Source organism: Lithobates pipiens, unplaced genomic scaffold (genome assembly GCF_037356315.1).
Source record: "Lithobates pipiens isolate NorthernLeopardFrog02 unplaced genomic scaffold, aLitPip1_a1.2 Scaffold_19, whole genome shotgun sequence".
NCBI lineage: Eukaryota > Metazoa > Chordata > Amphibia > Anura > Ranidae > Lithobates > Lithobates pipiens.
The window spans coordinates 23,674,935-23,689,462 of NW_027507764.1; the positions used below are offsets into that span (position 1 = coordinate 23,674,935).

At 43.0% G+C, this 14,528-nt stretch overlaps 1 protein-coding gene across 1 annotated transcript in view; it reads left to right on the forward strand.

Moving 5' to 3' along the window:
* LOC143995841 (BOS complex subunit ncln-like) overlaps nucleotides 1-14,528 on the forward strand; it is a 92,884-nt gene that overhangs the window by 67,224 nt on the left and 11,132 nt on the right. Inside the window, exon 12 of the mRNA XM_077490561.1 lies at nucleotides 10,961-11,124. Coding sequence (XP_077346687.1) covers nucleotides 10,961-11,124 — 164 coding nt within the window. The remainder of the gene's footprint in view (nucleotides 1-10,960; nucleotides 11,125-14,528) is intronic.

A 14,528-nucleotide genomic window follows, 5' to 3' on the forward strand; every position in this document is an offset into this window, starting at 1 on the left:
GGTCCGCAGAGAGGATGTGGGGGGAGGGAAGTCAGAATCTTGAGAATGCAGATGCAATGCAGGTAATATTTGGCACACTTGCTCTGGTCACCTCAAAATGCCTCTGTGGGTCTCCATGGCCAAAATCCAGAAAAGAAAACCCCGCCTGCCGTACGAGTATTTCCGTGAATAAACAATGGGCTGCAAAGTTCAACAGCTCCATTATTGGAGTGGCTGAGGCCCCCGCGGAGTGTAATCCTTGCACCGCACTCCATCGTTGCTGGGGACGCTCCTTCCTCTGGAACAGATGACTCAAAACAAAGAGCATTAAAAAGTCTGGAGGTCCTGATCTGTGTACTTATGGCTGAAAATATAAAAAACAAGGAGCATGACAGCCAGGCAACCGACATTTCCATAAGGAAAGTCAGCAGTCACGTATTCCTCATGGCACATTTCCTTTATTGATAACCTGTCAGCTGTACAAAAAAGGTCAGAAGACTATGTCTGGCCAAAACCATCAGGCCGCGTACACACTCGCGGACTGTTCGCCCAACCTTGTCCGCTGAACAGTGTTTGGGCGGACAGTCCGCTCGTGTGTGGGGCTTCAGCGGACAGTTTCAGCGGACAGTTGGCCGAACAAGGTCTTACGGAAATTCCGAAAAACTGTCCGCTGAAACAAGGTTTCAGCGGACTGTTCGCTCGTGTGTAGGCTTGTTCGGCCAACTAAGTCTCGCGCATGCTCAGAAAGGATTTCCACGTCGGAAGGTTGCATTGCAGTGTATAGGACGTCGTATTTTTCGTCCCGTCGTACGTGCCGTTCACGTCATCGCGCACGGTTTCAGCAAACTGTTCGTCCGTCGTGTGTGGCCATGTCCGTCCATGCTAAGTTTGAGCGGACTGTTCGCTCAAACTGTTGGACGGACAAAGTTGGGCCAACAGTCCGCGCGTGTGTACGCGGCCTCAGACCAATAGAAAGCAGAATGAACAATATTAACCAATGACCACTAGATGGCGGCATTGCATTGAGATAAGGAACATTTGAACACCTGCAGACCGCTGAAGGCCGTAATGAGCCCAGTAATTATTATCAATCACTAGATAACAGCATTACATCAAATATTGGAACGCCGTACAGCGATATTGAACCAAAAAGTAAACCTTTATTATATTGCAGCTTACCAATTCTTAGATGTGATGGCAGCATTCGTTTTCTGTTAGACTTTCTTCTCTTTTTTTTTTTTCACCTGGTGATCCTTCCAGTAAGTCTGTTGTTTTTCAACAGAACAAGCTCTCCTGCAGATGTAGCCTTTAGGGAGTTGTAACAAACCATTTAAAAAACTGACAGCGGTGCTTACAATGATCAACTTTTATTTATGTAAAACCTTTATCCCAAAAAGGAAAAAAAACTGTTACTGTAACTGCTTAAAAATTAAGTGTATTCAAACCTGCTAGTACGGCAAACACTACCCTGATGCCCCCCCCAGACTGAGAAGGCTGCTGTCCAAATGTGTCTCTGTGCTTCTTTATCCAAAGTGGGGGGGGGGGCGCTGTAATACAGGAGGTGTGTTACTGGCCAGATCATCAGATGAAAATAGAGGGGGAAAAAAAGTCTAAAAAATAAAGAAAACGAATGCAGCCGCCAGATCTAATGATTGGTAAGCTGTAATACAGTATATTTTATTTTGGGTTTGGGTTTAATACCACTTTAACACTAGCAGACTGCTACAGGACACAATAACCATTAATGTCAGCACGGCCACCAAATAAGGAACATCAGAGAACTCTCAAGCCAGGAGAAGCTGAATGAACGCAATAATTATTATTGACCACAAGATGGCAGCAATACACCAGATATGGAACATATAAACACTATCAAACTGCCAGAAACCAGCAGGATGGCCAACTGTCAGTAAATCCACGGGTAGCTTAAAAAATCAAATTATTTTAACATCTGTCTGTGAATGTGCATTACAGGAATGCAGTCTTCGTTTCTGTAATGGGCATTCATGGACAGATGTAAAAGATCATGGATTTCACAAACTGTCCCTGAATTTACTGACAGTTGACAATCCTGGAACATGCCTACATGGCAGCATTGTACAGATATAGAACACCAGAGATCTATCAGAAAACTAGAAACCAGAATAAAAACACACACTACTCATAATGGACCACTAGATGGCAGCATTGCACCAGTTATGGGACGTCAGAACACTATAAGCCAGAATGTTCGCGGAGAAACTGGCTCCGAGATTCGTGGAAGCTTATAATTCAATACGGGAAGGGAAGCAAATTCCAACAGAAACGTTACTGGCGCATATAACAGTAATACCGAAAGAAGGAAAGGATCCCTCTCAGTGTCCCAGCTACCGACCTATTTCGTTGTTGAATGTGGACCTTAAATTGTTCACAAAAATATTAGCCATGAGATTGATAAATTTGATACCGGAACTAATACACCCAGATCAAGTGGGATTCGTCCCAGGGAGAGAAGGAAGAGAAAATACGCAACGAGTGGTGAACAATTGCAATAAGTCAATGGTGATAGTATCTGCGGATGCAGAAAAAGCGTTTGATCGGGTGGATTGGATATTCTTAAAAGGAGTACTACAACATATAGGCCTGGGGGAGGGGATGCTGAGATGGATCCTAAACTTATATTCAAAACCAAGTGCTAGGGTGAAAGTGAATGACAGATTATCAGAGCCATTCTCCATTTTAAATGGAACACGCCAGGGATGTCCCCTCTCACCCCTGATATTCATTTTGACAATAGAACCTTTTTTAAGGAAAATACGTGCCAATGTGGATATCAGGGGGGTAAAAATAAAAAATGAGGATCAGAAGTTGGCAGCTTATGCAGATGATTTGATCTTTTTTGTAACGTCCCCAATTACATCTCTCCCATCTTTACTAATGGAGCTACGAGAATATGGGAAAATATCTAACTTTAGAATAAACTATGGAAAATCGGAGGCAATGGGAGTAGAGATGGATTCGCCTCAGTTGCAAGCAGTGTCCACGCAATTTGATTTTAGATGGACGAATTCATATATAAGTTACTTAGGAACAAAAATGTCAAAAAATCTAAATGAACTGTTTGAACTTAATTATATCCCATTGGTAAGACAGATCAAAAGTGATCTTCAAAAATGGGACAAAGAGATTTTTACATGGTTCGGGAGAACCAATATTATTAAGATGAATGTGATGCCCAGACTGTTATACATAATTCAAACTATACCAATTAAGATCCCTACAAGTTTGTTTAAGGATCTTAGATCAAGATTTATGAAGTTCATCTGGGCTGGGAAACCAGCAAGAGTACGCCGAGATATTTTAGTACTCCCCAAAGGAAAAGGAGGGATAGGACTTCCAGATCCAATAAAATACCAGGAGGCCTCACACTTAACTAGAGTAGTGGAATGGTGTAGGCTTAAAAACGAAAAACCGTGGATACAGACAGAACAAGCAGCGACAGATATCCCATTGGAAGGATTAGTGTGGATTCCAGATACAGAAATACCAGCAGGAGTGAGAAAACATCCAATACTAGGGGAGACATTACGAATAACTAAAAGAGTATTCAGGAAAACATCTATTTCAAGAACTCCCAGTCCGCTCCTTCCTATCCTTGGTACCCCAGCATTTCTACCGGGAATGACAGATCCAAAGTTTAAAACAATACAAGATAGAGGTATGAGTAGAATTTGTCATTTCTCGGTAGGCAATCGGTTAATGACTGAAAAAGATATTGAAAAAGGAATGACATTAGGATTAGACCCTTTCAGAATGAGGCAATTAGAAGCCTTTATTAGATCTAAATCAAAGGTATACGTAGAAATAAGGGCATTGACTGAGTTTGAAGAGATCTGTTTGAAAGGAGAGGAACTGAGACATCTGATGTCTTATTTTTATAGTATGTTAATAGAACAGGAGACTTCACAAGATTTGCCCTTTTTACAGGCTTGGGAAAGAGATTTAGGGACTACGTTTTCCTCAGAACAAAAGGATAAGATGCTGTTGTTTAATCAAAAGGCCTCGATGGCAAGCAGATATCAAGAAGGGGGATACAAGATCCTCACTAGGTGGTATAGAACACCAAAAGTGTTACATCAAATTTACCCCCAGATATCAGGGACATGTTGGAGATGTCAGAGCGGAGGGAACATTATTACATATATTTTGGGAATGTCCAAAAATTAGAGTGTTCTGGGAGATGGTAGCCGATACTATTGTAAGGATTACAGGAATTGACCTGGGAGATAAACCGGCAACTTTTCTGCTGCTGGACATCCCAATGGCAATAGAAAGATTCAAAAATTCTTTGCTGAGACATTTATTGATAGCAGCAAGGGCATGTATCCCGGTTCTGTGGAAAAAAAGCAACCCTCCAGCTAGAGCACAGTGGTTTCAGAGAATTGCAGAAATCCAACAAATGGAAAATTTAACAATGACAATGAAAGATCAAGACGAGAAATATCAGAAGATCTGGGCTCCATATCTAAATTATAGAGAAAGTATGATGTGAAACATTTCGAAATATGATAGAGCAGGCGGGTGGTGGTGGGTGGGGGGGGGGAGTGAGGGGGGGGATTATAGTGAAAATTCAAACTTTTTTTTTTTTTTTTTTTTTTTCTCTCTTGTTTGTATATTTATCTATTTATTTCTCTGGGAGGGAAGGGTGAGGGAGGGGGGACATGGAATTGAGGTATGGATTGAAATATTATAAGACTGTTATAGCTGTTAAAGAAGTTGTAGATGTAAAACGAAATGTAATGTGAAATCTATGGAAAGAAAAGATGAAAAAATAAAGAATTTATAAAAAAAAAAGAACACTATAAGCCCACTACAAACCAGAATACAACACAATAATCATAATTAAACACTAGATGGCAGCATTGCACCAGACACGGAACATCTGAACACTATCTGACTCGTGGACACCATAATGAACACAATCATCATTTAACCCCTTCCCGATCACCGCACGACAATATACGTCAGCAGAATGGCACGGGTGGGCAAAAGGGCGTACAGGTACATCCCCTTTAAGAAGTGACATTGTCGTGTCATGGAGCTAAAGAACGGGGAGATGCTTTTGTAAAGGCATTGTCCCGTTCTAACTAGCAACATGACAGAGATCTACCTCTCCCTGTCATCAGGAGCAGTGATCTGTCATGTGTATAGTAGCCCATCCCCCCCACAGTTAGAATCACTCCCTAGGACACACTTAACCCCTTGATCGCCCCCTAGTGGTTAACCCACTTCCCTGCCAGTGTCATTTACACAGTAATCAGTGCATTTTTATAGCACCGATCGCTGTATACATGACAATGGTCCCAAAATAGTGTCAAAAGTGTCCACCATAATGTCGCAGTCATGATAAAAACCGCAGATCACCGCCATTACTAAAAAAAAAAAATATTATAATAAAAATGCCATAAATCTATCCTCAATTTTGTAGACGCTATAACTATTGTGCAAACCAATCAAAGGCTTATTGCATTTTTTTTTTTTTTTTTACCAAAAATATGTAGAAGAATATATATCAGCCTAAACTGAGGAAAAAAAAATATATAGATTTTTATTATAGCAAAAAGTAAAAAATAATGCTTTTTTTCTAAATTGTCGCTCTTTTTTTGTTTATAGCGCAAAAAATAAAAACCGGAGAGGGGATCAAATACCACCAAAAGAAAGCTCTATTTTTGGGCAAAAAAGAACGTCAATTTGGTTTGAGTACAATGTCACACATCCGTGCAATTGTCAGTTAAAGCGAGGCAGTGCCGAATCGCAAAAAGTACTCTGGTCAGGAAGGGGGGTAAAATCTTCCGGGGCTGAAGTGGTTAAAGTAGAATTCCAGGGTGATACTAATAGCAGTATTAAACCCAGAAGCAAACAGTTATTACATTGCAGCTTAACAATTCTAAAATGTGATGGCTGCATTCGTTTTTCCTTTTTATGCTTTCTTCTATTTTCATCTGGTGATCCAGCCAGTAAGTCTGTTGTTTTTCAAAAGAACAAGCTCTTGTGCTTAGGGATGGGAGAAACCATTTACCACTGACAGTTGTGCTTACAATGATCAGCCTTTATTTATTTATGTAAAACCTTTATCACAAAAGTAAAAGTAAAAAATAAAACATTTTCTGTAGCCGATTATGAAGTGTGAGCTGGAGTTTGGCTTCAAACTGTTATTGTATTTAAATCTGATAGTGCACCTAACACTCCCCTCCCCCCAGACTGACAGTGATCTGCCGTGCCTCCTATGCTCCTTCATCCAAAGTGTGTGTGTCTCTGTGTGTGTCTCTGTGTGTGTCTGTGTGTGTGTGTGTGTCTGTCTGTCTGTCTGTCTGTCTGTGTGTTTGTCTGTGTGTGTGTGTGGGTGTCTGTGTGTATGTCTGTGTGTGTGGGTGTATGTGGGTGTCTGTGTGTATGTCTGTGTGGGGGTGTGTGTGTGTGTCTGTGTGTATGTGGGTGTCTGTGTGTATGTCTGTGTGTGTGTGTGTCTGTGTGTGTGTGTGTGTATGGGGGTCTGTGTGTATGTCTGTCTGTCTGTGTGGGTGTCTGTGTGGGTGTCTGTGTGGGTGTCTGCGTGTGTGTGTGTCTGTGTCTGTCTGTCTGTGTGGGTGTGTGTCTGTCTGTCTGTCTGTGTGGGTGTGTGTCTGTCTGTCTGTCTGTGTGGGTGTGTGTCTGTCTGTCTGTCTGTCTGTGTGGGTGTGTGTTTGTCTGTCTGTCTGTGTGGGTGTGTGTCTGTCTGTCTGTCTGTGTGGGTGTGTGTCTGTCTGTCTGTCTGTCTGTGTGGGTGTGTGTCTGTCTGTCTGTCTGTGTAGGTGTGTGTCTGTCTGTCTGTCTGTGTGGGTGTGTGTCTGTCTGTCTGTGTGGGTGTGTGTCTGTCTGTCTGTCTGTGTGGGTGTGTGTGTGTCTGTCTGTCTGTGTGGGTGTGTCTGTCTGTCTGTCTGTGTGGGTGTGGGTGTGTCTGTCTGTCTGTCTGTGTGGGTGTGTGTCTGTCTGTCTGTGTGGGTGTGTGTCTGTCTGTCTGTCTGTGTGGGTGTGTGTGTGTCTGTCTGTCTGTGTGGGTGTGTCTGTCTGTCTGTCTGTGTGGGTGTGGGTGTGTCTGTCTGTCTGTCTGTGTGGGTGTGTGTCTGTCTGTCTGTGTGTGTGTGTGTGTGTGTGTGTGTGTGTCTGTCTGTGTGGGTGTGTGTGTGTCTGTCTGTCTGTGTGGGTGTGTGTCTGTGTGTGTATCTGTGTGTGTGTCTATCTGTCTGTCTGTGTGGGTGTGTGTCTGTCTGTCTGTGTGGGTGTGTGTCTGTCTGTCTGTCTGTGTGTGTGTGTGTGTGTGTGTGTGTGTCTGTCTGTGTGGGTGTGTGTGTGTCTGTCTGTCTGTCTGTCTGTGTGGGTGTGTGTCTGTGTGTGTATCTGTGTGTGTGTCTGTCTGTCTGTGTGGGTGTGTGTGTGTGTGTCTGTCTGTCTGTGTGGGTGTGTGTGTCTGTCTGTCTGTCTGTGTGGGTGTGTGTCTGTGTGTGTATCTGTGTGTGTGTCTGTCTGTCTGTGTGGGTGTGTGTGTGTCTGTCTGTCTGTGTGGGTGTGTGTGTGTCTGTCTGTCTGTGTGGGTGTGTGTGTGTCTGTCTGTCTGTGTGGGTGTGTGTCTGTGTGGGTGTGTGTCTGTCTGTCTGTCTGTGTGGGTGTGTGTCTGTCTGTCTGTGTGGGTGTGTGTCTATGTGTGTGCCTGTGTGTGTCTGTCTGTGTGTCTGCGTGTCTGTCTGTGTGTGTGTGGGGGTGTCTGTCTGTGTGTCTGCGTGTCTGTCTGTGTGTCTGCGTGTCTGTCTGTGTGTGTGTCTGTCTGTGTGTGTGGGGGAAGTAATACAGGAAGTGTGTTACTGGCCAGATCACCAGGTGAAAACAGAGGGGAAAAAAGCCTGAAAAATAAAGCTAATGCAGCCACCACATCTAATGAATGATAAGCTGCAATATATGACATTTTATGTTTGCGGTTTAAAAACTGCCCCATCCCCCTTCTAACACCTTTATCAACTACTCTGTGGAAGAAAGGCATATACTTACCGATTCCCAGGCCACATACAGGGGAGAGGAGAGAGTGATCTAACATTGGCTGGAATGCCTGAGTGGTGACATCGCCCATAGGCTTACTATAGGCCATCCACTGTCAGAGATCCCTCCTCTCCCCTGAAGCCACTGCTAGCTGAAAGAGAAGAGCAGAGCACATGACTGGACCAGATCAGCTTGAGAATAGTTAAGTACATGCATCTTTCTTTTACAGGGTGGTTAGTATAGGTGTTAGAAGGGGGTGTAAGCATTTGTAAGCTTAGTTAGTATTGCCCTGGAGTTTCACTTTAACATTACATGGCAGCAGTGCACCAGATATGGAACACCTGAATAGAAACTGATATGGATGCAATATTCATAACAGACCACTAGATGGCAGCATGGTATCACATATGGGCCATCAGAAAAATAGCAGATTACCAGAAAGTGGAATGAACACAATAATTGTTATTGACCATTAGATGGCAGCAATACGCCACATAGTGTATGAAACTTCTGAATGCAATTAAACCATTAGAAACCAATATGGATGCAATATTTATATATTAGGCCACAAGATGGCAGCATGGTACCACATATGTGGCATCTGAACTCTAGCAGATTACTAGGAAGTGGAATGATCCCAATAATCATTATTAACCATTAGATGGCAGCAATACACCAGATATGAAACATTTGAACATGATCAAACCTCTAGAAACAAATGTGGGTGCAATAATCACAATTGACCACTAGATGGCAGCATGGTACCACATATGGGACATCTCTAGTAATATGATATTGTGCAAAGTGGAATGAACACAATAATCATTGTTGACCATTAGATGGCAGCAATACACCAGATATGAAACATTTGAACATGATCAAACCTCTAGAAACCAATATGGATGAAATATACACAGGATCAATGCAGACATGTTTATGCTATTGAAGCCTTACTCATAGCATGATTAACATTACAATGGCATTACTTCATGGCTAGACCACTAAAAATCAATATGGTTGCAATATTTATAATAGGCCACAAGATGGCAGCATGGTACCACATATGTGACATCTGAACTCTAGAAGATTACTATGAAGTGGAATAATCCTGATAATCATTATTGACCACTAGATGGCAGCAATATACCAGATATGAAACATCTGAACATGATCAAATCACTAGAAAACAAAATACAAATCACAAATTAAGCCAGAAACTCAATAACTCCTAGTTATTACATCATATACACAGGAAGGATCAATGCTGATGCGTTTCGGCTATTAAAGCCTTACTCATAGCATGATTAACATTTAAATGGCATTGGTTCATGACTAGACCACTAAAATCAATATGGATGCAATATTTATAATAGGCCACAAGATGGCAGCATGGTACCACATATGTAACGTCTGAACTCTAGCAGATTACTAGGAAGTGGAATGGCCCTAATAATCATTATTGACCATTAGATGGCAGCAATACACCAGATATAAAACATCTGAACATGATCAAACCTCTAGAAATCAATATGGGTGCAATAATCATAACTTACCACAAGATGGCTGCATGGTACCACATATGGGATATCTGAACACTTAGATTACAAGAAAGTGAAATGAACACAATAATAATTATTCAATGGCAGCAATACACCAGAAATGGAACATCTGAACATGATCAAACTTCTAGAAAACCAAAATCCAAATCACAAATTAAGCCAGAAACTCAATAACTTCTAGTTATTATCCTTTATTTGGCTACATCATCAATCAAGGATCAATGCTGACATGTTTCAGCCATTGAAGCCTTACTCATAGCAAGATTAACTTTAAAATGACATTGCTTCACGACTAAACCACTAGAAATCAATATTGATGCAATATTCATAATAGACCACTAGGTGGCAGCATGATATCACCTATGGGACAGCTGAACACTAGCAGAATACTACAAAGTGGAATAAACACAATAATCGTAATTGACCATTACAGCAATACACCAGATATGAAACATCTGAACATGATCAAACCACTAGAAATCAATATGGGTGCAATAATCATAACTGACCACAAGATGGCTGCATGGTAACACATATGGGACATCTGAACACTTAGATTACAGGAAAGTGGAATGAACACAATAATAATTATTGACCATTAGATGGCAGCAATACACCAGAAACGGAACATCTGAACATGATCAAATCTCTAGAAAACCAAAATCCAAATCACGAATTAAGCTGGAAACTCGATAAATCCTAGTTATTATCCTTTATTTGGCTACGTCATATACACAGGATCAATGCCGACATGTTTCGGCCATTGAAGCCTTACACATAGCATGATTAACTTTAAAATGGCATTGCTTCACGACAAACACATAAAATCAATATGGGTGCAATATTCATAATAGACCACTAGATGGCAGTATGATACCACACATGTGACATCTAGACACCAGCAGATGTGGAATGAACACAATAATCATTATTGACCATTAGATGGCAGCAATACACCAGATATGGAACATATGAAAAGCTATAAAAAAATAAAGAAATAAATAAATATATATATATATATATATATATATATATATATATATATATATATATATATATATATATATATATATATATATAAATAAATATATAAATATATAAAATATATATAAAAAATCAAAAAGAAAACTATACATTTTTTTCTCTTCAGAGTTTACCGATTCTCATGCATCGTTGATGCCTATCCAGATTCCTTTATCTGAAAACTACTGAATACAATAAAAGGAGACAAGCTAGTTGCTAACTATTATCATATCTAAACAGCAGAATGCAACTCTAGGCAGAATAAATACAATGTCATATATAATAATGAGGTGTGTCAGTGACATTCGGGGGGCTCATTGGTCGTCCTCTGTCCCTCTTTCTGGTCGCAGGGCGTTGATGAAGATCGGTTATCGGCTACCTTGGACTGGTTGGCGTCCCAGCCTCGTTCCGCTCAGCTCATTGACCGGACGCACCCCGTACTGTCCACCGCCGAGCATCTGTTCAAGAGGCACCTAAAAGACGTAAGGCGCCACGTCTTCAAACCGGATGAAAGGTACAGAATGTAGCGCCAACCTGCGCTGTGGCAGCTTGAGTTTTTTTCCCCATATGTTTAAAAAAACAAAAAAAAACATTTTTAGGCCTGAAGATTAGTTAAAACCCCCAAACATGGTCTATTTTATGAAAGCAGACACCCTAGATGCAGTGATGGTGAACCTTGGCACCACTTTTTTTTTAAACTACATTTCCCATGATGCTCAGGCACTCTGCAGTGTAGTTGAGCATCATGGGGAAATGTAGTTTCAAAACATCTGGGGTGCCAAGGTTCACCATCACTGGCCTAGAGAATACAATTTCCAGTTTTTATGTCCCCCAACATTTGCATAATGGGTTATCAAGTGCAAAACTTCAGTGAAAAATGGATTAAAGTTAATGCAATATATTGCCCAATTATTGTACCTGATACGTTCCTTAAGTGACGCTTTAAAAGCCCCTATGGGTCATCAGTTTAGAGATAAGGTGGTTTTAAAGCCTAAACATTTTTCTACCTTAATGGTAAAAAATCTTTAAGCATCAGTATTCCCCTCACCCCCACCCCCAATACTTACCTGAGCCCATCATTCGATCCAGCAATGTGCCTCTCTACAGCTCTTCTCTCCCCTCACTTCTGGGTCTTGCTGGCTTTTCTGGGTGACCGGGAGCCGCCGGCTCCTAGTTCCATCAATCATAGCCAGCGACAAGAAAGCGCGCGCGGGGGGGGGGGGGGGCTGTCTGAGTCAATAGACATAACAGCAAAGCTCGGGAGCGAGCACGCACATGTGCCCCCATATAAAGCGGCTTCCCACGGGGAGGGGAGCACTAGAAAGAGAGGAGGGGCCAGGAGCGCGGTCCAGGGACCTGAGAAGAGGAGGTTGGCGGCATTGCACCATTGCACAGAGCAGTGTAAGTATAGACATGTTTATTGTTTTTAAAAAAATATATAAAATGTACCTTTACATTCGCTTTAACCTTGAATAATGGGCCTGGGGCTATTGCTTTCACTCTCATGTGTGCAGCAATATGTAATGTGTATATCGTAAGTGATGTTTTTGTATGTAGGCAATCCCCAAAGGTGCGTTTATGTTCATGTGGGTGTTTTTGTTGGGGTTTGGGTGGGTTGAACCCCTTTTAATGGGTTATTTTTGACATTTTTATTCTTGTTTTACTTTTATTAAAAATTTAGTTATTAGCATAGTGGAGAACAAGTTCCCTATGTGATATAATATTTTAGCACAGGTTCCCTTTAAGGAGACATCGGTGGTCTCACCCCTGATGTGTCGCCTACCTTCTATTGAAGCTAATGGAGTACAGATCGCTCTCCATTAGCCCGTTCCTGGCCCCACAAGGGGAAGTGACAACAGAAACCAGAAGGGATGTTTTACACATCACTTCTGGGTTTATTCTAGCCAGGTGTCAGAAACCACGAAATTTAATGAGATTAAAGTACAGGTAAGTACAGGAAAGTATAGGAAATAATAAAAGTAAATAAAAGTAAATAGAACAAACGTAATCAAAACATAGCCAGAGTTCAGGAACCGGAATGGATAGTCAGACAAGCCAAACGTCAGGGAGCCGCAGATGAGCGTAGTAAAACAGCAAGCAGGATCTGGAACCAGAAGGGATGTCAGCCAAGCAAGTCTTTTAACAAGATTGCAGGAGATAGTCTCTGTGATGTTGACCAAGGCGAAGGCAGAGCTAATCTGGACTGGATGGCTTAAGTAGGCAGGACTGATGAGCAGGATATCATCAACAGCTGAGTAACTGTGGAGAGATAGGAGCTGGTAATTAGCCGACATCTGAGCGGCCAGCTCAGAGAAGGAAGGGCTGAGTCACCCCCCCCCCCCCCCACCAGGGGAGATGTCAGTGCCCCCTGGGAGTTGGTTGCCCCAGGGGAGCTCTTATCACTAGGGCATGGAAAGCCCACAGCAAGCCCGGGGGAATTTAGGCTACCAGGTTGCAAGGCCCTGCCACTGCCCCTTGCACCTGCACTTTTTAATAAATTTTTCTCCACAAGTTTTCACTTTGCACTTTTTTCTGTGTTTCTTCCACTCGGGTGGAGGGTGTGAGTCCTCAGGCCAACCCTGAAGTTTAAAGGGAAGGTGTGTGGCCATTAGTTTCTTTCCTCCAATGAACTGGGGGGGGGGGGTATATCTTCGGGAGAGCCCCTCACTCAGTGCTCGGCTTCGACAGACCATGAGGACAGGTAAGGAAAGGGGCCCTTTTGGCTAGTTGGACCAAGTTGTGTCTTGCCTCTGTCAGGAGCCTTGCACCCCCCAGGGGACTGGGGTGGAGTCCTACTTCTTCAGGAGGTGGCCTAGAGACACACACTTAAGCACACCTTTTTGTGTGCGTTATTTTCACATGCACTTCTTTTGTACATTTAGGTGTCTTTGTGCATCACTGTGGCTTAAAAAAAGGGGGGGGGGGATAAGCGAATCAATGCTCATTGGTCTCCCTCCACACAGTGGCACCTGCCATTCACCAGGGGGTGACACTCTGGGGGTCACGGAATGTGATCAGGTTGGCTTTACGTGCACACACATAATTGATGAAGGAAAGGTGCAAAAGTAGTTTTCGTTTATAAGTTAATGCTGAACAGGAACGACGCCACCAAACTGACCACTCTGTGCTGCAGAGTACACAGGAAGAACATGGCTCTACCTGTGTAACCATTAGAGCTCTGTGACATCCGGGCATTGTTCTCTGCTTACCAGGAGCGTACAGAACTCCGTGACAGCCGGGCATTGATCTCTGCTTACCAGGAGCGTACAGAACTCCGTGACAGCCGGGCATTGATCTCTGCTTACCAGGAGCGTACAGAACTCTGTGAGAGCCGGGCATTGTTCTCTGCTTACCAGGAGCGTACAGAACTCTGCTTACCAGGTGCGTACAGAACTCTGTGACAGCCGGGCATTGTTCTCTGCTTACCAGGTGCGTACAGAACTCTGTGACAGCCGGGCGTTGTTCTCTGCTTACCAGGTGCGTACAGAACTCTGTGACAGCCGGGCATGGATCTCTGCTTACCAGGTGCGTACAGAACTCTGTGACAGCCGGGCATTGTCCTCTGCTTACTAGGAGCGTACAGAACTCCGTGACAGCCGGGCATTGCTCTCTGCTTACTAGGAGCGTACAGAACTCCGTGACAGCCGGGCGTTGTTCTCTGCTTACTAGGAGCGTACAGAACTCTGTGACAGCCGGGCATTGTTCTGTGCTTACTAGGAGCTTACAGAACTCTGTGATAGCCGGGCATTGATCTCTGCTTACCAGGTGCGTACAGAACTCTGTGACAGCCGGGCGTTGTTCTCTGCTTACCAGGTGCGTACAGAACTCTGTGACAGCCGGGCGTTGTTCTCTGTTTACCAGCAGCGTACAGAACTCTGTGACAGCCGGGCATTGATCTCTGCTTACCAGGTGCGTACA